Genomic DNA, 20,297 nt, shown 5'->3' with positions numbered 1-20,297 from the left:
CAGCTATGACTGTGCAAAAAGATTAAGCTGAACTGAAAGAACATCATACTTGCAAGGAGTAAAAACATCTATGAACAAGTAAAAATATTCTATTAATGCCTGTATATTTTACAGTTTAGAAAAGATAAAAATAAACTTCATATATTTAAATTAACAATAAAGCATTATTAAAAATATAGTGAAAATCACAATGGAAAAACAAAACCAATACTGATATGCAACAGAAAAGTAAAGTTTCTATAAAATGATTAGGCTTGAAAGTAAATTCCTATAAAGAACAAAGGGGAAAAGCACTGCTTGCCCAGAATATTTGATAATATAAACCTCAATGAATATGAAAGCAGCTGCAGGCTATACTGTCTGTGGAATATGGATATCAGCAGAGATTAACCTGTTGCCAAGTATGCAGACTATAAAATAAAAGGGGGAAATTCTGCCACAAAAGCAACATAAAATTCTGAACATTGAGAAGCTTGCACCAGCTCCCTGGGTTCAGCTACATGACTAGAAGCCTACTGAACATGCAAACCCATAAACTACTGCTGGAATGTAACAGTTTGGTGAAATAAGAACAGCCACTGGGAAGAAAATATGAAGAACAAATGTTCTCAAACTACAAATATCTGCAAACCTCATAACACTTCTCAACATGAAATAAAAATCAAAGGCTGCTACTAATAAACTTGATTAAGGCCCAACAACAATCCAAGAGAACCTACTTACATCTCTAAGAAAAAGAATAAAAAAAAAACCTAGCAGAAAAGTGTGATTATTCTTTTGACCACTAGCAATACACAATTGGTCATCTTGGAACAACACCCTTACGTTTACACAGAGAAATCCACTTGGACCTCACCAAGAAATCCAAACTGAAAACAGGCAATGCATCGACCTGTCTCTCCTAAAATATTTCAAAGGATGCTGATGTAAAAAGCTGTGCTTATTTAGATTTAATTATATAGTTCTAAAGAAGAAGTGAACAAAAGATTGCAACTATGTTGTAAGAATTTAGATCCAAATATATTCATGAAAGTAGGAAGGTAATTTCTCAAATTCAGAGAAATTACACTAGCAGGAAATGTTATAATTTAAACTCACCTATGCTTCATGAATTCACCAGTAAGGCTCCAGATTGCTATAAAGCACTTACACACGCTTTTGTTAATTTTCATTCATTAAAACAAGTGCTTAAGTATGTGTTCAAATTATGTATATTCTTTGCTGAATTTAGTCTCATCTTAAAGAACAGAAATCTCATAGTGAAAAAATGCTGTTTATGTCTAAATGCATTTGCAAGTACTATTTGTATTCATATTACTGACAAAAGCAAGTTTGGTACCATAGTCATTATCTAGGTTTGTATGAACACAATATTTTTTGTAGATATTTCTGGATTTTTCTTTCCCCCAAAATATTGGGACTTTTTATACTGGCTCATAGGCCGAGTATTTCTATTGTTACAGAGGAACTGCACAAACACAGAGCAGACTTCTTACTCTGCTTGCTTCTGGACTGATTCCCAGCTTGCACATTTAGACAGGGTTAATAAAAATTTAGATTATGTCTGGATTTTTAAGACAAAATTGAGAATAGTAAACAGATGATATTCATCTATATTTACTGTATGTTCATAAAGGTTCAAGTAATGTAACTAGAATTTAAGCTTGGCAAAGGCAAACTCCTAATGTTCTCTCCAGCAATTCCTCAGGAAATTACTGCAGAAACATACAATACTACACTGTGACTTAAATATTAGAATTTGGTGAAAAATCGTGAAATTTATCTGAGTCACTTCAGAGGGGAGGGTTCAATTTAATAGCAGCATAACCTTGGACATACAAGATCCGACCCCAGATGGTACAGACATTCTGCTTTCTGAAAGCTGCCTCTTCTGTTGCTCTTCATGACCACCCTGTGTGTGTCTAAAGTGCATATGCTTTCAGAGACGGTCAGATGTTCACAGAATATCCTGGTTCACAGATTGAAATGCCAACAAATACAGAGCCACAAAATAGACTGAAAATTCATGAATTGATACCGGAATTGGTGTAGTTCACTTGATGTGATTACATACTAACAAAAGCAGCATGAAACATGACTTGGTCATTTTGATTTTAGGAAGTAACCGGTGTATCCATACTTATGAAAAACGTTTCTAGAATGGACACACACGAATGATTGACCACACTCCAACTTACCTCATACTAACTGCTCATATGTGTGAATACAACCTGCTGTAAATGCAAGGTAATACAGGTCAGCTTCTTCACCAATGGTTAAGCTAATTCAGACTCCCTTTGCTCTTGTAACAGCTTACAACACATAGACAGGCATTTAGTGGGGTGTCACTAAAACACCCTGAACTTTTTGGTGTGACCCAAGCCCTACAGCAACAATGTTTTAGGTTTTCTTTCCAGTGTAGTATGTTTAATCAAGACTTTGTGTTTTAACAATGAAGAGACTTGCCTAGAAATTCCTAGTTACTTAGTAATTAAGGACCGCCATAAATGCCTATCATCTTTCAAGAATATGCACAGTCAGAAAAATTGAGATGCTCAGGATTCACTCCAAAAAACAGTACTGCAAAACATTCAGAATAAGCTGTTTTCAAAAATCAGACATATTCGTTTTCCCACTTTCAAAAAAACAACAGGCAGGAAAAAAAAAGTATCTTTGAAGGCCCTTGGGATTGAAGGAATATATAGTCAGACCAGTGGAAAAGAGAGAGGCCCCTCCCAAGCAGGAAGGTAGACTGCAGTAGTTAGATACGGTATTGGCTTCCCTGTACCTAACAGAGGGTTTATAAAGTGGCTTTGCCTAGGACTCCTTTGCCTTACAGATTATCCGAGTTTTGTATCTTGCACAGCACACAGGCAAGAGTTTTGTGTCCTCCCTGCAGCTAGTCGACAAGTTTTGTTCAGATTATTACACATTAGGCAGTGGCATTTGTCCAGCCCAGAAAGTTATTGCACTGCAGCTCGTTCCTTGAGAAAATACAACTGAAAAATAATTTAGGAGGAAAGCAACCCCAAGTGTATCTGAATAGGATTGGGCTCCTAATGTTTTGTGAAACAAGGAGACGCTGGAGTGCATGAGACAATCTGAATTACAAATCACTGTTTCCTGTTGCCACGTGCAAAAGAATGGTAACATCAGCTTTCAAAAGCCTACCTGCTTGATCTTAAGAAAGGATAATTTTTTATACATGATTCTTAGGGAAGGACTCAGGGGAACCTCTAATTTCTACACCAAATAGCTGACTATTCACGACCAATGAATATACTTGCGTCCTTACCCCAAAACTGGCCCTAACCTTAGACAATTCTTTTTTTCTCCCTGTTGTTCTGTCTTCTGACTCTCCTCTCTGACACCTCACTTCCAAAAGCCCAGACCCAGAATGAGAAGGCTGAAGGTACCGTCTCTGGACCGATGGCCACACTTCTCTGAGTGGAAGCTCTCAAGAGATAAACCATTACCTGCACTGTACAGCAGTACTCCAATAATTTTTGTAAAGTTTTGCGTAAGTAAACTACATTCCACCTTGATTTTTCATTCTTTGCATCTGGGACAACAGTAGCTTCTTACACAAGAAATCTCCCTCCTGGGTGATCAAGCCTTTTTGGCAACTGTAGACCAAAACTGAAGTTTCACTGAAAGGGCTACGGCACCAAGAAAAGGTGGATTCTGTTTTGCCACGTTCATTCTGAAATAAAATATCAGCCCACTAAGATCTGATTGCAAAACCATGATCTTGAGAATTCACTCAATCTGTATTTGCAGAAAGAAAAAAAAGGATTGGGGGGGGCGGGGGGGAAGGGGGGATGGGAAAAAAGATCTTTTCTGTTTCAAAAAGATTTGATAAGGAAAATGCCATTCATCTGGAATCACATCCAAAGTATTTTTTCCTAAGCACACTTCAATCTCTCAATACAATTACAGTTCAACATTAATTTAGTTGATTAACTAACAAAGGTAAGAAGTTTATTTTCAGCCTGATCAGATGACCGCTAGTTCCACAAATACGTGATGAAATTATACGACACTGAAGTTTTGGAAAGAGGTCAAAGTTCTTTCAGTCGTATAGTTTGTGTGTTCCTGGTGTAGTTTATATACCATGCTTTAAAACAGTATAGTGCAATATGAAAACCATCTCTAATTTACAGTACTGGTCTAGGGTGTTTCAGTGAGCCCAGTGGCTTGGATGCACTAAAGCACTTTGACATGTTTCTTCCCATTTCTCCTGTAGTAGGAGGATGAAAGCCTTGGGAAAAGGGCTGGTTGCCACAAAATCCGCTCCAGCCAGCCTTCAGCTGGCAGGAATTCTGGACAGTTTCAACTAAAATATTTTTACATCGCTTTTAAAATGGCACAAATTAAAAAGTTGAACCATATCATGGAACATTCACCTTTTTTAAATGTTACTTTTGTTTGATATTTGGAATCTTGAAGCTGAATCCAAAGGACGCCTTCCCCTCCTCTTCCCCCCTCCCCGCAATGATGCATTGAGCTCAGACTACCTTTAAATCTAAATTTAAGCTATTGAGTTATTATGACTTATTTCGTTTTGTAATGTGGAAAAAGAATTGGTGCCTGCAAATTTGTTCTGTGCTCTCACTGAATCCTCCCACAATTGTTAGACAGATGTGTACAAAGAAAGAAAGTGTAAGCAAAACCTAGATAAAACCTTGAAAGTGTGTCTTTAAAGACTTACTCAAATGTTTCACAATACAGTAACCTTTTTGTTTCGTTAAACACATTGCTTACTTAATGTACTTTAAGAGTCAACACTTTCCCAAATTTATATATATTTTTTATTTTGACTTAAAAATCAAACCAGTATTTTAGTAGCTTATGTTTAACCAGATAAAGGCATACGCTACATAAACCCTTTATGTCAAATCCAATGAGCCATTTTTAAAACCTTAATATTCATGCTTTTCTCATGCAGAGTAAGGACATTTATATGCAGATTACCCCCAAAAGCAAAGTGGACACAGTAGTTCCAGGGAAAAGAAGCTGAAAGAAAGGAAGAAATTGTCTTTTGTAACCAATTGCTCACCTAGATAGGATCCACTGTTGTGACCAGCACATTCAGCATCTTCTGGACGAAGGGTAAAAGCATACAGAATAAGAGCCAAGAAATAAAGCAGAACAGTTAGAAGCCCAGCAAAAAATACAGAAGAAATTACTTAAAAAATGTCAACTGTACAAAGCATAGCATTAAAAAGCCTTCAATAAGCCATTTTCTTAAAAACATAAAACAACATTTATTGTTTTATATTTTAGCTGGAGATATTCTGGAATTTTGCAGCATGCACACTGATCTTTTTACCTTTTCAAGCAAAAATTGTGATGACAGCAAACATTCTAAAAAGAATTCTAACACTGTATTATTCACACTTTATCAGTTAATAGAAAATACGATGCCGCTTAAAAGAAAGCAAAACGTATTTGATGTAAATCAAGCTTTTTTCGTAAATTATACATTATCAGACTTAAGATTTAAGTTTTGGCTCAGTGGATTAGACAGAAAGGTTTTTGATCAAAAACACATCCTCTCATTTGATATAAAATAGCTATAATGTATATTTTTACATGCCAGAGGCCCTTTGATCAAAAATATGAGCTACAATTTCTAATGCCTTTATAAACAAAGGCCTCTTAAGTAAAAAAAAAAAAAAAATTAGAAGAGATCAGCTGCTATTACTTTAACATATGCTGCAAGCATAACAGTAACCGGCTACACTCAGAGGGAAAACAGTAAGGATGATACTACATGGGTGAACTTTCAACCATCTCAGAGAAATACTTCATCAGTATTAATTAGAAACGCAAGACCTCTCATGGCCATGTAATTAAGTCGGAACAATCTCCTTCCAACCCAGCCCACCCAAGTTTTGCTAATATTATTTTATGATACTACTTTTCTATACGTCTTCTAAAAGTTCAAGAGAGAGAGAGAGAAAGCAGTTTAAAACAATAGCTCAAATTACTGATCTTTACATGAAGCAACTAGGAATATTCCAGTACTTTTATCTGCTTTTAAAAAATGATTGAACGCATTTGGTGGCAATATAAAAGCATTATATGTATAACATGTCTTAGAAACGTTGGACTATATTCAATTTAATTCTAAACACATGTTCTCTAAATAAAATTATTGGGCTATGCAGGGAAACTTTTGTACATGTACCTTCAATTTCCTCTGAGAAGCACAAAGGAAAAATAGGAAAGGAAATCATTAAATGGAGTGAAAACATAACTTAAGAAGGAAAAGTTAAATCGAAGAAGAAAAATGCACCTACCACACTCAACCGCTTCCTCATCTTAGAACAGCCAAAAAAACAAAGTATTATTGTTTAATACTTCATAAATAGGAAAAAATTTAGCTATGTAAGCTACTCTAAAATCCTCTTGATAGCACCTATTATATTGAGGCATATACCAACATACCAGCACTGAATTTAACTTACATGTTTAACTACACTCAGTTAGAAAAGGACCTAAAAGCCATTGAAATATTATGTTCACTTAAAATTTCCGATAGGAGATTCTTTCACTATTCATTTGGTAGTAATGACCTTTCCCAGTTTTCACCGAAGATCTCTTTGATATTAAAGGCAAAGTTTATTAATTCCATTTAATCAGTCTTAACTTAGAATTTCTAAGAATCACTACCACGAACATGATCTCAGTATTTTTCTGCACTTACAGTAACAGCTGCTACTGCCCTTGGAGCTGGGTTTTGGAGAGGTTTTTGAATTTTTTTTGAATGTCTATACTTGTAGCTGAAAAAATGATGAAAGCATTTATACACTCTTGTCATATTTTCTCTGACACTATCCTAATATAACAGATCTACCCAAGACTTTCTGTTTACCTCTAGTAAGTCAGTAAATTTCTGTGTCCTTGATAGTGGAAAACATACAGTTTTACAATCATCTTTGGGCTTTTACAGAAAAGCGAGATATATATAATGAATTTTTGTTCACAGATATTATACACTAACGTCTAGATTTATATAGAGATTTTACAACCTACATCTCATTCAAATTTCCTTTGGAATCTGGATAAATATGCCTAAAATATAAATATTTCAAAGAGTTTCCATGAAGCATGTCTTTCCTCGGAATGTGGAGAAATTATTCAAGAGATATTTTACAATCTTTCACGCGTAACTGATGTACCAAACAAAGGCGAGGTCAAAACCCTCCTGCCTATCTCATTACACGGAAGAGCTTTTCCCATTTCATGCCATGAAATGGAGACAAGAGTCTTTTCTGCCAGGGGAAGAATACTGTTTTGCAGAACTGTTTCTTGGTATCTTTTTTCTTGAGGACTTATATTTTAAAATACTAATTTGGAAGACTTCTCTGAATCCTATTTAAAGTTTATTTCTACACTCGAGGTGACCATAGGGTTTTAGTAGGCTGGAAAGACCTCTAAGGTGAGCACTGCTTGGTTGACCACATCTGGTGCCTTAAAAAAGCGCCGACAGTTTTGTGAGTTGAGAGTGAAAGTGTTGGATCCTTTTTCCTCTCCTGACCTTAAAAGCTCCGAATTCTTGAAGTGACAAACGCCCTGAAGCTGGACCCAGAATGGCGGGCTGGCTTCCAGGTACTATTTCTTTCTCCTTCTCTGTGCTGAGAGACCTCTTATGCTTCCTGATACGTATGACAAGTTTTTCTATGACTTTCAATAGGCTGCAAAAACGTCAATACAACTAGAAAGTCTCCTGAATTCAACAGTTATTTGACTTAACTAGTGACTGTGCGTTTTGAAGTATTCTATTTAGTATTTTATCATTAGAAACAGACATGTCCTCATCTATGAACATGAAAGGCTGGACCAGGAGAAAAAGACGTCTGTATGTACACACAGGTATACACTCACTCAGCCCTGACCACCGCAGACCTTCGGAGGAGACCTGCGAGTATGGGACGGTGGAGCTACAGCAGCAGGGCTGAGAACAGCTGAAGGCAATGCAGGCTTCTGGGCTACCCCTGCTAGGAAAGGAAACGGTCTTATCCATCCATGCTATAAATTAAAGAGGTTAGGATTCCCAAGTGAGCCAGCTGATGCCAGAAAGCACAAGCCAAAATGTCTACAAGCTGAGGTTTAATGCTGAGATAAAGTGAAGGCGTTTTGAACTTTTTGAGTTTTGTTAAAAATGTTCTTTCTTAATACTGCTCTGGCTTTCTTTGGCTACTCCTAAGCTCGAACATAACAGTCTGTAATGAAAAGATGTGGGAAATCAGTGGATCTTCAACGCTTCATGGAGCTACAAAACAGTCATCAACATGCAGATCCCAAATTTGAACTTGACCAGGAATTTTAGCAGGGCTATTACCTATACTTTGTAAAGTCAGAGGTTATTTTCCAGGAAACTTCGTATTGTGATTTACGGCTAATCCAGCTCTGTGTGTCTGAAGCAGTTATACACACACAGCAGATCTGTGCAGATAAATGCCTGAAGTTTGGAAGTTTAGAGACATGAAAAGTTTGGGTTGATCTGAGGCTAAATTAAAGTGGAGTGAGAAAGGAAACAGAAGTGTTTATCTGAAAGGAACAAATAACAGACTAAAAGAAGACAGAGAGTAAAGAGGAGGAAATCTGGTGGGAAGCAGGAAAATAAAAGCAGTGACAAAATGAAAAAAAGCCATAAGGCAACATGGAACAAATAAAACACTGAGAAAAGAAATATGATTAAATAAATGTTGTGTGATAAGAAGGGAGAGGAAGTTACAAAAAAAATAGTCACAGAACAGGCTCATGAAAAAACAACAACAAAGCAGTACCAAGACAGAAATGGGAAAAAGAAATAGGAAACACAAGCGCAACGGAAGTTAGGAAGTAGGTGTTTTTATTCATTTTAGAAATATTTCAGTGTAGCCAATATGCTAAACTATAACGACGCAAAACAGTATCACATACACCGTATTTCTGTATGTATTTTAACTTAAATATATTTGAATTTGATTGTGGGGGCCTCACCTAAATTATATTGCTTATGAAGCTCAAAACAAGTGCTACTCCAGGAACTTCCTCAACTCTTTACAACAGCCCAGCACCAGGTTAAAATATTTAACTTTTGCTGACTTTGTTTCAACAATATTTCCATCAAAGAACCTTATGCCAATGTAAAATTAGATCCAACAGCTCTGTTCTAGTTTCTTATGACAAGCAAGTTACATTATCCCTTAAATTCTACTTCACTCTAGTAAGCAAGAAATGGTGATGTACAACAATCTGTGTTACAGTGAATATTAAACACTCCTGATTTTTTAGTGATGGAACAGCCCCACATAGCAATTGACATTTATGCTGTTTCCCAGGTTTTTTATCTTATAGGATTTTGTAGATCAAATGAAACATATACGTTCATGCTACAAGAAATTTAAGGTGATCTAATTTCATCCCCTGTCAATATCCTCAGATAACAGTATCTCTACCAAGATAATTTGGAAAATGAAGGATAGTCTTGCGGTGAAGGACAGAGCAAGAGTTTATGAGATCCATTTCCACTTCTGTCTCATGTGACCTTGACTCAAATGTCATCCAGCTTCAGGTTTCCTTAATTTCTCTGTGGTAGCAGAAGTTAGTATTTGTAAGGACAGGAGACTTCTGAACAAAGATGCTAATGTGCTAATTTAACTTTACAGGTCTATTTATTTTTTGTTTTCACTCATAACTACCTGCAGGTGGGCAATCAAGTTTCATATGAACACAGAAAAATACTGAGAAGAAAGGCAGAGTTAAGACTGTGCAGCAATTATAACAAGCAAGAGTCCTGCTATACATTTATCCTAAATCTTTGGTCTTCAAATACAAGTGGTACAAAGCATTCATTCTTTTCGCCTGTTTAAATTCTTTTGTTGGCAGAACACGATCTTCAATTCACAAGACACTCATCTATGGATAAACTGGGTTACATCTTGTTTGAATGAACACCATTTGGCTGCAGTTAAATATTTCCTCTTGCTCATACAATGCCAATCACATATGGTAAATCAAAATTGAAAGTAAAATGGGTTTTAAGCCCTAGAAAAACTATATGATGATGGCTTTGCCACAGTAAGTATTTACATTTAGGATTAAATACACAGAACAAATGTATTTTCAAGGAAAAGACATCTCTGAACAGCTCTGTCATAAATGCTACATACATATACATATTTATATATAACTACACACGCAGGGTATGGATATACACATACACATATGCACGCGCTGCACAAGTTAACAGAAGTTACAGGCTATGCTAGTATAAAATATAAAGTTACAAGTAATTTTCATACCAGAGACAACACATATATAACATAAGAATAAACACAGTAACCACTGTGAAAGCAAAATTATGCTGAAGGAATATAATGTCTTGGCAGATTGTTGTAGCTCACAACAACTGCAGAACCGTAAGTTATTTGGTTGTTATTCAAAGAAATTTACTTTTTTTTTTCTCAAAAAAAATAGGCAATCAGTGTTTTATCTACAAATTACAGTAAGCTACAAATGCAAGAATGACCACGTTTGTTGGCAGTGACTATTACAGTCAGAGCATGAGTAGTCTTTGTATTCAAGTTAACAGACTGGGAACTATTAAACAAATGAATTCTTCCCTGTACTGAGTCTAGGTGCAGTCCTGTAGCCAGGATGCAGTGACAGAAGAACTCACAGAGCCAACTCTGTGCCCAAAGTTGTGCCCAAGCTAAGATGACCTCCTAAAGGCGGGAAAGCTGTTAAGTATTATCGAGGAATACCAGGTAAGCAGGTTTCTGCGGAGCTGGCATCAGCCATGGCTCACAGCTCAGACACACCAACGCTGTTTGCATGCAGCCAGGCACACGTACTGTACCTCCCTCCGCATCCCACCGAGCTCCCGCGCACCCCGCGTCAGGTCACTGCATGTTCACCGTCCCAGCACGCGGAGGGTTAGTCCTACTCACACAATCTCATGCTTATTTATCCCTCTACTTTCATTCCATTTTCCTATTGTCTTTTCTATGCTGCTTTTTTCTATCATTTGTTCCCCAGTATAACTTTCCCGTAGTATTAATGCACAAGCAATACCGCTTTTTGCTGAAAAGTCATTGCTGTTAAGTATTGAGAATAATGCTGAAAATGCTTGAGAGGTTTGGTATCCCTCCATCATTTCGGCACTAACCCAGAGCCTGGGAAGTAACACTATCAATCTTGTCAGAAGGTCAGCGCATCTAACTTCCACTTATCTCATGCTTTTAAAACTTAACAAATATTAATGTTGAACTTAGTGAGGTTTTCTATCAATAATAAAAAGCCCAAAGCTGCCAGAGTTTATATTAGTAATTTTTGCATTCACCATTTCAAAATCTTTACCAAAACAAGTATGTTAATGTTTGATTTAAATGGAATCAAGAAACAACTGAACTATAGTGCAAATACTGTCTATAGTGATGCTCTTGCATAATACTGTTAATTGCGCTAATTTAATAATTTCAAAGCCCATCCTCTGTGGGGTTTTGCCTAAAGGGGTTTATGGACAGCTTTTGTCCATCTGTTCTTCCATTGCCCTTGTTGCAATACTTTCTCCTTTTCTTCATCCTCAATATGAAATTTCACTTCCCTGCTTTTGCCTTTATTTCTATATTCCTACTTTTCCTGGGTCTTCCTCTCGATGTAAAATCACCTCTTCTCAGCAAAGGGTTCATCTATATTACCAATTTCCTGTCACCTTACACCCAGGTACCATCAAACTATGCACCCTCTCCATTTTTAAGTGAAGTGTGATTTCACTTACCTTTCAATATGGAATGTACATTGTTTTGTCCTCTCCTCCAGTGTACACATGTTAAAGATTTTTCACTTTGGTGCAATGCAAGAAAGATTCTCTTACGTCTTTCAAGAAAATAGCTAAATTCTGGGAGAGGCATATGTATGTATCTTCCACAAGGCTAAAGTATTTACTTTTACTTATATTCACTTTACGCATAGACAAATGAAACAAGCTGACTTGGCTATTAAAGTGAAATATGAGTTGGCATTTCCATTATAAACTGATCCTTTAATAGTTTAGAATTAGGTGGGGTTTCTGTTGTTTTCCATGCAAAGAATTCTTTCTAAAAAAGCTCCTTGGAAAATGTTCTCTACTCCCTTTCCTTGACATCTGTATACATACAAGCATGGTCAGCATCACCAAAAAAGCCCACTTTTTTTGCTTCCAAATTTATGACACACAAATATGTGTACAGATTAACAACTTTACACGACATGCACTGCTATGCTGAAAAGTATAAAAAATTCAAAACTGGAAATAGAAAGAAGGCTTCCCAAAAGTTAATTCAGCTCCTTGCAGGTTTTGAAATATATTTAGTTATCAAAGCAAATCCCTATGGACATTGATGTTACTGTGAATACAGTTATTGACTATGTTTCAGGCAGCTCTTTTTTTAGATAAATACAACAGTCCTTCCCAGTTCCAGAACTGCCTTGAGAAGAGAGGAAAAAAAAGTTTGTAGCATACTTCTTTTTATGTTCTACAATTTTGACTCATTTTTAGATTAATTTTCAAGTAGAGGGACACTACTATCATGGAAGCCCACCCAAAAAACTACAGCTGACTGAAATTGTCTTGGTATCCAAGAAAATAGAGGATTTCTCCTTGATTCTCCCTATTAAAAGCAAAGGCAAGTACCCAGGTTTCTTCCTCCTTACAAAACACAGGATCTGTGGAATAAGTTGACTGAACAGAGCAGGCTGACATCCAGTGCTACTTACCATGTCTCAAGAAAGCTCCCTAGTGCAACTCCCAGTCCTGTCAGGAAAGGGACTTCTATTAGCAGCTCTGTTGAAGTCAACAGGTTTTCATCTTTGGGAAGCTATAAGAATATCAGGTGGCAAATTGCCCTTTCCCTCCAAACTGCTTAAGAAGTTCAGGTCATATGATTGGATGGGATCAAGTGCAATAGCAAGCAACTTCTCAATATACATCTAGCTCAGGAAGATCTACAGAACATCAGTTTCCCCGCACAGTTACCCTTCCAAACACTGGAGAACCCTATATCAAGCTGAAGGGCTGTAGTACAGGATTAAAAAAGAATCAGACAAGATCAAGCATTACCAATTTCCCACCTCTTCCCACGGGAACTTGTTAAATAACACTTTAGAGGACAATAATCAGTGGGTCATACCTCACAACACAGAAAAGGCCTAAAAAAAATCAGACCCAGAAGTCCTTTACAATTTTCTGTTCTCTATGTCACCTTCCTTACACGTTTCCAATACTGGCAGTATGCTGTTTGTTCAGCTGAGCAATGCATGGTTTTCCAGCATCTCCCAATTTTGCCAAGGTGATTGCTCTGCATGAATACAGACACAGACTCCACATCTCACAGCTTTGCTGCTGTGCTTGGTAACATGAAAAAGCTGCCTAACTTCAGAAAGATCACAGGGGCATGGAGTTTCCCAGCTTACATGGAACCTTCTTGAAAAGCCAAGCAAATGGAAGGTTTTCCTGTGAGCAACTTGAGCAACATCCTAATCACAGCATTTTTTCTATAGCTGAATTCTCATCCTTATAATGCCTCCTCTATGAAGGATCTGAATACCCTCCCAGCACTAAAAACATGTTCAGTCTGTGAATAAAGGGATGGACCTCTACTCAGACCAGCACTTCCCCTCTTTCCCTGGAAATCTGGCAGATGTAGCAGCAGATTGTCCTAAGACATGGGGAAGAGAGAAGATGACAATGCTACGTTACTCCGCAGTCTTTCCTCCTTCCAGCAGCACCACTGCCTTCTAGATAGTATTTAGCTGGACGTTGCTCTGTTTAAAGAAATTCTGAAAGAAAACAATAACAGGCATATGCTTGCCCTTAAGGCTTTGTCATGTTTTAAAGGAAAGGGGAGGAAGAAAGGAACTCTTCTCCCTTGTTTAAGCTAGTTAAGGCAAAGTCAGTGGAGAGAGCAGAGACAACAACAATAGACCTCATACTGTGGGTCTTCTTGGGGTTGTAATTTTGGCAATTCCCAATCAAGTTCAGGCTGCCTATTTGGAAGCGTGAGATGCATCTTGTAAAACCTTTCACTTGAAGGTGACTAAAAAGATGCAGTTCATTACAAAAGGAATCATGCAGTTTTGTTGCAGCAGCTGATTTACCTCTTCAAAAGCACCAGTGCCACATTAATTGAAGGCTCTTGCTGAGGGTATTATCCAGATTCAAGAACAGTGGACAGAGAGAAATAGCTATACCCTGGGATCAGACACTTTTCCAAAACTGGGGCAGAGCAACTTGACCTAGAACCTAGAAAAACAACAGATTTACTACAAGCCGGAGGAGCTCCTCTTTGTTTCTAAGATCTATGTAAATTAGAAAAGCTATAGTGCAATCACGTAGTCTATTATTGTAATTACAAAGCTAATCAAGGGCTTTGGAGTTAACAATAGCATTAGGGCACGCAATCAAATAGCGAAATGGAATGAAAGATAGAAAATGCAGATTATTAGAAAACTAACAGTAATTGTCAAACTTCAGAACACAAAAGTCATAGCAAGGAGTTAGGAAAATTTCAACAGGAACCTTGGTGAGAAGTTTTAAAGCTAAAAGCATTTAGTTTTGCACTTAGTGTGCCAGCATCCATTGTATGCCATAGTACCCGTACGTTTTGTTTTAATGTTAGAGAATGAAAGATGGTTGGAAATTTCAGACCACTTTCTGAATATTTCTAGTTGAACTCACAAACATCTTTGCATTTAAGATTTAGATCCTACTGAAGCGTGATAGTTTCTTACATTGTACTCACTTTGTTATGATCTGTACAACTGAAAGAAATAACAGGTCAAGTAAAATATGCAATAATACTTAAAACAGATGTTGATGTAAATTCCAGTGGAAAGAAAATATTTGTTTCAATGTATGCACTTCCTTAGAGCTTATTTTTCTTATATTGTGCAACTACTGTATTTAAAAGCAGAGGCTATTAAGAATGAATTTGTTTTCAAAACCAGTAAGAAATGGTTCTGTGAAAGCCTGACAAAGAACTGAATGTCCTGACTTTTAAAAATTTGTGCTGCTTCATAGGACACAAAAAAAATCACCAAATCTACGGCGGTTAGAAGGGGAGACTACGCGACCTTTTATCTCACTCTCAATATAACTTTCACTGTATTGATGCATTCCAAATTATATAAACTCTTGGGCCAATTCTGTACTATTTCCTGTAATATTTCAACCTTTGAAATACTATATATCAAAACATTAATTGGGCTTGGTGCTTCAAAAACAAAGTCAGAGGGTTGGGAAAAAATGTTAGCTGCTTTTAAAGCTTCTAATTTCAGGTCTTATATTTATTTTCCTACCGATACAATGTGATCAAGAAGCTATTGTGCACAGGAGAAATGCATCGTGTAGTTACAGGGCTGAAACAAACTGCTATTTTATAAGGTTAGAGATCAGGAGTCTGATTTCTATTCCACGTTAACAAACTTACATGATTTTCTGTTGGAAATTTTCAGTGGCTGAATCTGCACTTCTGGTCTTCTTAGTGCAAATCTCCTATAAAATGGAAGGTGGTAGGGGAAAGACACAAACTCCTCAGTTTTCACTGCAAGTTTGGGATTAATAAACACTTAACATCAGGAGACTATTGCAATCCCGAAGATTTTACAAGAAATTAAGTTAAAACAATGCAATCTATTCACAATCTAAAAAAATTAAATCCTCAGCCTCAAATTTTTGTACCCTCTCCAAAACCTGCTGCAGTTCTTATTCCTGCATAGTACATCAGTGTGAATACAGATACTGATGTGCAATTTTCCATATGTTTTTTCTTTCAATCTGGATGAGTGTTATCCTATCAGTTTTTGTCATTATTAATTCTAGCCAGACAAATAAGGAAATCCAAAGTATTTCAGCAACACGTTTCCAAGTTCAGTTGTCTTGCTGCAAATGCAGGTTTATCATACCCATGTAAATCTATGAGCGCTACATGTGACAACTATGCTAACTTAACTCGGCAAATAAGTGTCTTCTCTTACTACAAAAAATAATGAAAATATGCTTCTCAGTAGCTCACCTCTCCTGGAAATGCTTTGAAGGGATCAAGCCTGCTCTGGGATTGGCATCACCTTCGTGTTTGGCCTGCCACCAGGTTGCATCATCCTGGCTCATGATCTGAAGGATATCTCCTTTTCTGAAAGCAAGTCCAGCTTCTTTGCAAGGAATTGCTTTATCCTCGTTAGGATCATAGTCAAATAGGGCTCTGATAAACATCTGAAACAAACCATGGCTTATCTTTAGAATCAAAAAATTAAATGTAATCCAAAGGTATCTCCTTTTTTTGCTTTTACTGTTCAAAACCATTGAACTAAATAATGTAAAGCAATAAACATTTACTGCTGTAAAACATCCTTACGGACGTCTTAACATTAAAAGTTCATATGGGAATGTTAAATTCATTGCTTCTGCAACCACAATCCCAATGTAATAAAGGCTCTATGATCTGAGGCAAATAGGACTTTGAGGGTGAACAGCGTGCCCATATGGGGAACAAAAGAGAAGATACTTTCGAACCAAGGTTCTATCAAGTATCTTCTACTCAGTGTAAGATGGAAGAAAAGGAGTACTTGGAAGCAAGCCAGGAGTACTTGAAAGCAGAAGACTGAAGATTGCCTGGGTCAACTTCACGTCTGTAGAGTTAGGGCTTAAGAACCCTGTTACACCCACTTGTAAATCCAGCACGTGAGTATTGAAGCGTACAGTGCACTACACATTGTCACATTAGAAAAACTGAGTCCAGAAGCATAAATCACATTCTTGGTTCTGTTATCCAAGCAAACAATATATATTCTCAGCATAACAGTGACTGCAATAGCTTCTGAAATAGTCTTGCCTACCTTGCCTTCTTTCACTGGCATTTCTTCCTTCACACTAGGTATAATTTTAAACGTAATTGCTCCTTGAGACTGAGCCTGGTGAACATTTGAAAAGAAGATGCAGTGAGAATTAAGCTGTACGTTTCAAAGAAATCTTAAAAAGAAAAGAAATTCAAATTAATTTAAAAATACTCAAATATAATGAATCTATCCTTTCCCAAGCACGATCCATAGAGTTTGACAGCTTCGCCATAAAAAACTTTGCATTGCAAAGATTAAAATACCCACTTGAAACACTCTGTTTTATTTGCTTCACTGGTGGGAAGAGATGGACTGTTAAAAACTGGGACCTGCATGTTTCAGAGGTCTCACTTCTGCACTGAAAACAGGAGCAAATGCTACAGCTAAAATGTGTGCATATCAGAAGCAACTGCTGGACTCCTGGCACTGTTTGGACACCCCTGGAAAAATCCAACTAACATTTCATTTTTCAAAAAAAAACCACGATAGAAAAATTCAAACAGGCTTGTGCCATATTTATCACATAAAACTTTTGGGGGGGATTTATTCTTTTGGCAACTTTAAGAAACTAGAAAAGAAAAACATTTTTGAATAGACTACGTGTACTAAATGGAAAAAAAGCCCTCCACTATAAATCTTAAAACAAGTTAGCCATCATCAACCACCTCATCCATTCATCGTTCCCTATATCCCACTTAAAGTGTGTCTGGCTGCATTTTACTTATTAACCACAATATATTCCCACTGCCTCAGTGACATTTTGCTATTGAAGGAAGTGCTAATCAGCTGGAGCCTCTGCTACTATTGCATGCAGCCGACAAGTTTCATAAAACTAGCAGAGTGCAACAGACAGCCAACGATTTAAGCAAAATGGAAACAGGCCTGTCCACTACCAAGCGAGACATACTTCTGCCGGCATGTCTGCGATCCAGGAGCTCACTGTTTGACAAGCAGCAGCCAAGTTCTTATTTCACCAGCCGTAGGACTGGAATCAATATTTCTGTTACTTTTGAAACAAGCTCTAACTAGCTTTTGATGTTTATATTGTACCTCGAGGAGGTAAATGGGGAAATTGTTCACACCTTTTCTAGCGCTATTGTGTTTCTAGAGATTTTTAAATATTAATTTCTGCAGGAAAATATGTTTCTGTAGGGAACAAAAAACCATAAAGCAAGTATGAATATCAGCAGGCTAACATTTGAAATGAATCATCTCAGTTATTGAACCAAAACTGTGAGACAGCCATTCAATTCAGCAGGACACCAAAGTATTTATGTATATAGAAATGCCTACACTGTGAACATAAAGACCTGTCATGACACTCATTGGTTTCTTTGCTGTAAAAATATTAAATACTTCTGAAAAAATCTAAATTACTCAATTCACAATAGCGCTCCATTAGTGAGTAATCAGGTTGGCTTTAGAGATTGTGCAGTTCAGTGGAGTGCAAACATAATCATATATATGGCTGTATACTGCAAATCAATATAAAAAACAATCTTCATATACCACTTAGTTTATTCTATCAAGTACATGTATTATGAATTAATTTTCACATGGAGTTAACCCCCGAGTAATGAATAAATTTATAATAGTTTTAATTCAACAGATTATGGCGTGCCTTAAAAACTGCCGATTATACATTGATGTCTGAAACATTCTGCAACATATTTACAGCCATATTACCATCATGAACTTTTTACAAGTAATCTGTAATTGCATACATGTGTAATGCATGGAAAAATCATTCTTTAAGAGAAACGAAATAGAGTTTTGTAAATGATGGCACTGGAAGAAAAGGCATTATTGTAGAACATACTTTTTTCCAAGAAATACACCAGAAATTGTAAATCTAATTACTTCTTCTTGACTCCCCTACATTAATTTTAGAATGTTTGGTATTTACCAAAATGTGTATTATTTCTTCAGGTTTTTTATCATCTACAGGAATCCCATTGACTTCCCTCAGTTCATCACCAACATGAATAAGACCTATAGAAGGCAAAGAGGAGTTGTTAAACTGTAGTTATCTATTATACAAAAAATGCCATTAACATTCAGCTTTTTTCTCCCTTGTTCATCCACTTGAAGTTCTAACTTACAAGCAGGAATATATGGTGAACACAACAATAGTTAGTGTCCTCACAGATAAGTTTGAGATGGTTGGTTTACTCACCTCCCTTCCTTCTTCCTGCAAATTAGTACCATTTCTCTATGACTTTTCCAGACTTTCATGCAGATGTTTGAAAAATGTCTGTGCCAATTCTTTTTCTACTTATACTACTTTCTTATTGCTACACAGCTGCAAGTACTGCAAAGATCACTTAGGCTGTGAGCGCTAATTTGTGGGACAAATGCTTCCTAATTTAAATATATATATCTAGACATACTCCATTACCCCATCTAAGTGTGAAACACAGCTGTCCTAGATTCTCTTCAATGAAAAGAAGCCCTTCAGAGTATAACTCAGGACCTCTTGCTTGAGCTCTTGAAGATTTGGAGCATTCCAAACTAAACAACGGCAGTCAAAGATGTGCTGGTATTTTGAGAATTACCAGCTGAAACTCCAAATGGATATACTAATACAAAATAATGTAGCCATCCTGAGTTGCTCCATCAGCAGGTTGTAATCTTGGTGTATCCTATCATTTCTAAGTGGATGTCTTCAACTGGAAACGAATCACGATACATCTCAAAAAAACCCTGTATCTACTAACTCAAAGACAGCTGGTTGCAAGTGAATTGGGGAAAAAATTCAGCATGAATACTTTCACCAGTACTGAAATATCACTTTGGAAAGCCGTCTAAACCCCAAATACTTTTGCTTCTGATAGTGACGTATTTCATGTGTACAAAACGCTCCCATTTTATCTCATCTTTTTCTGAGTTATAGAACTTGAATGGCTAGCGGAAAGCAGTAACACCTTACCACTTCTGTCTGCAGCTCCTCCACGCATTATCCTGGCCACCACAATTGCACCAGTATGTTCATCCCTTTTAATAGTAGCACCCTTAAAAAAAAAAAAAAAAAAAAAAAGTTATTTGGTTAATCTTACCATAATTTTAACTCACTTCACTAAAAAAACATTTGCTATGTAAAACTGCAAAAAGTTGACATCATATCTATGTGTGAATATGCCAGAAATTATACTTGCTCATGAAAAGAATACACAAAAGATGTTGTTCTATTGCCATCCTATTAAAATGTGACAACTTTTCCATTCAGAATTGACTCATGCAGTTTGGACAAATGAAACAAGAAGTTTAGTTTTCGACTTAATGGTGACTTAATGGTAACTGCAGCATACCTTCCTTGAGTTTGCTGCTAAAACTGTACTAACTGTTACTAAAAATTGATAAATTGTTTTTTCTCCATTAAAACAGGCCATGTTGGGTACAAAAAGCTTATCTGTGTTCATAACAGTTGC

The 20,297-nt window shown here is 36.7% G+C and overlaps 1 protein-coding gene across 9 annotated transcripts in view; it reads right to left on the bottom strand.

Annotated features, from left to right (window-relative positions):
- Positions 1–20,297, bottom strand: part of MPP7 (MAGUK p55 scaffold protein 7) — a 156,395-nt gene that overhangs the window by 21,340 nt on the left and 114,758 nt on the right. For all 9 annotated transcript variants that reach the window (XM_074574387.1, XM_074574395.1, XM_074574388.1 and 6 more), the window contains 5 exons: positions 19,799–19,880; positions 18,776–18,861; positions 16,870–16,944; positions 16,050–16,246; positions 15,465–15,529 (listed from right to left, as the gene is read on the bottom strand). In XM_074574387.1, coding sequence (XP_074430488.1) covers positions 15,465–15,529; positions 16,050–16,246; positions 16,870–16,944; positions 18,776–18,861; positions 19,799–19,880 — 505 coding nt within the window. The remainder of the gene's footprint in view (positions 1–15,464; positions 15,530–16,049; positions 16,247–16,869; positions 16,945–18,775; positions 18,862–19,798; positions 19,881–20,297) is intronic.

Source organism: Larus michahellis, chromosome 2, assembly GCF_964199755.1.
Source record: "Larus michahellis chromosome 2, bLarMic1.1, whole genome shotgun sequence".
In the NCBI taxonomy this organism is placed as follows: Eukaryota; Metazoa; Chordata; class Aves; order Charadriiformes; family Laridae; genus Larus; species Larus michahellis.
Note: the sequence above shows the minus strand (reverse complement) of the source record. Positions and strands in the feature narration are given on the sequence as shown.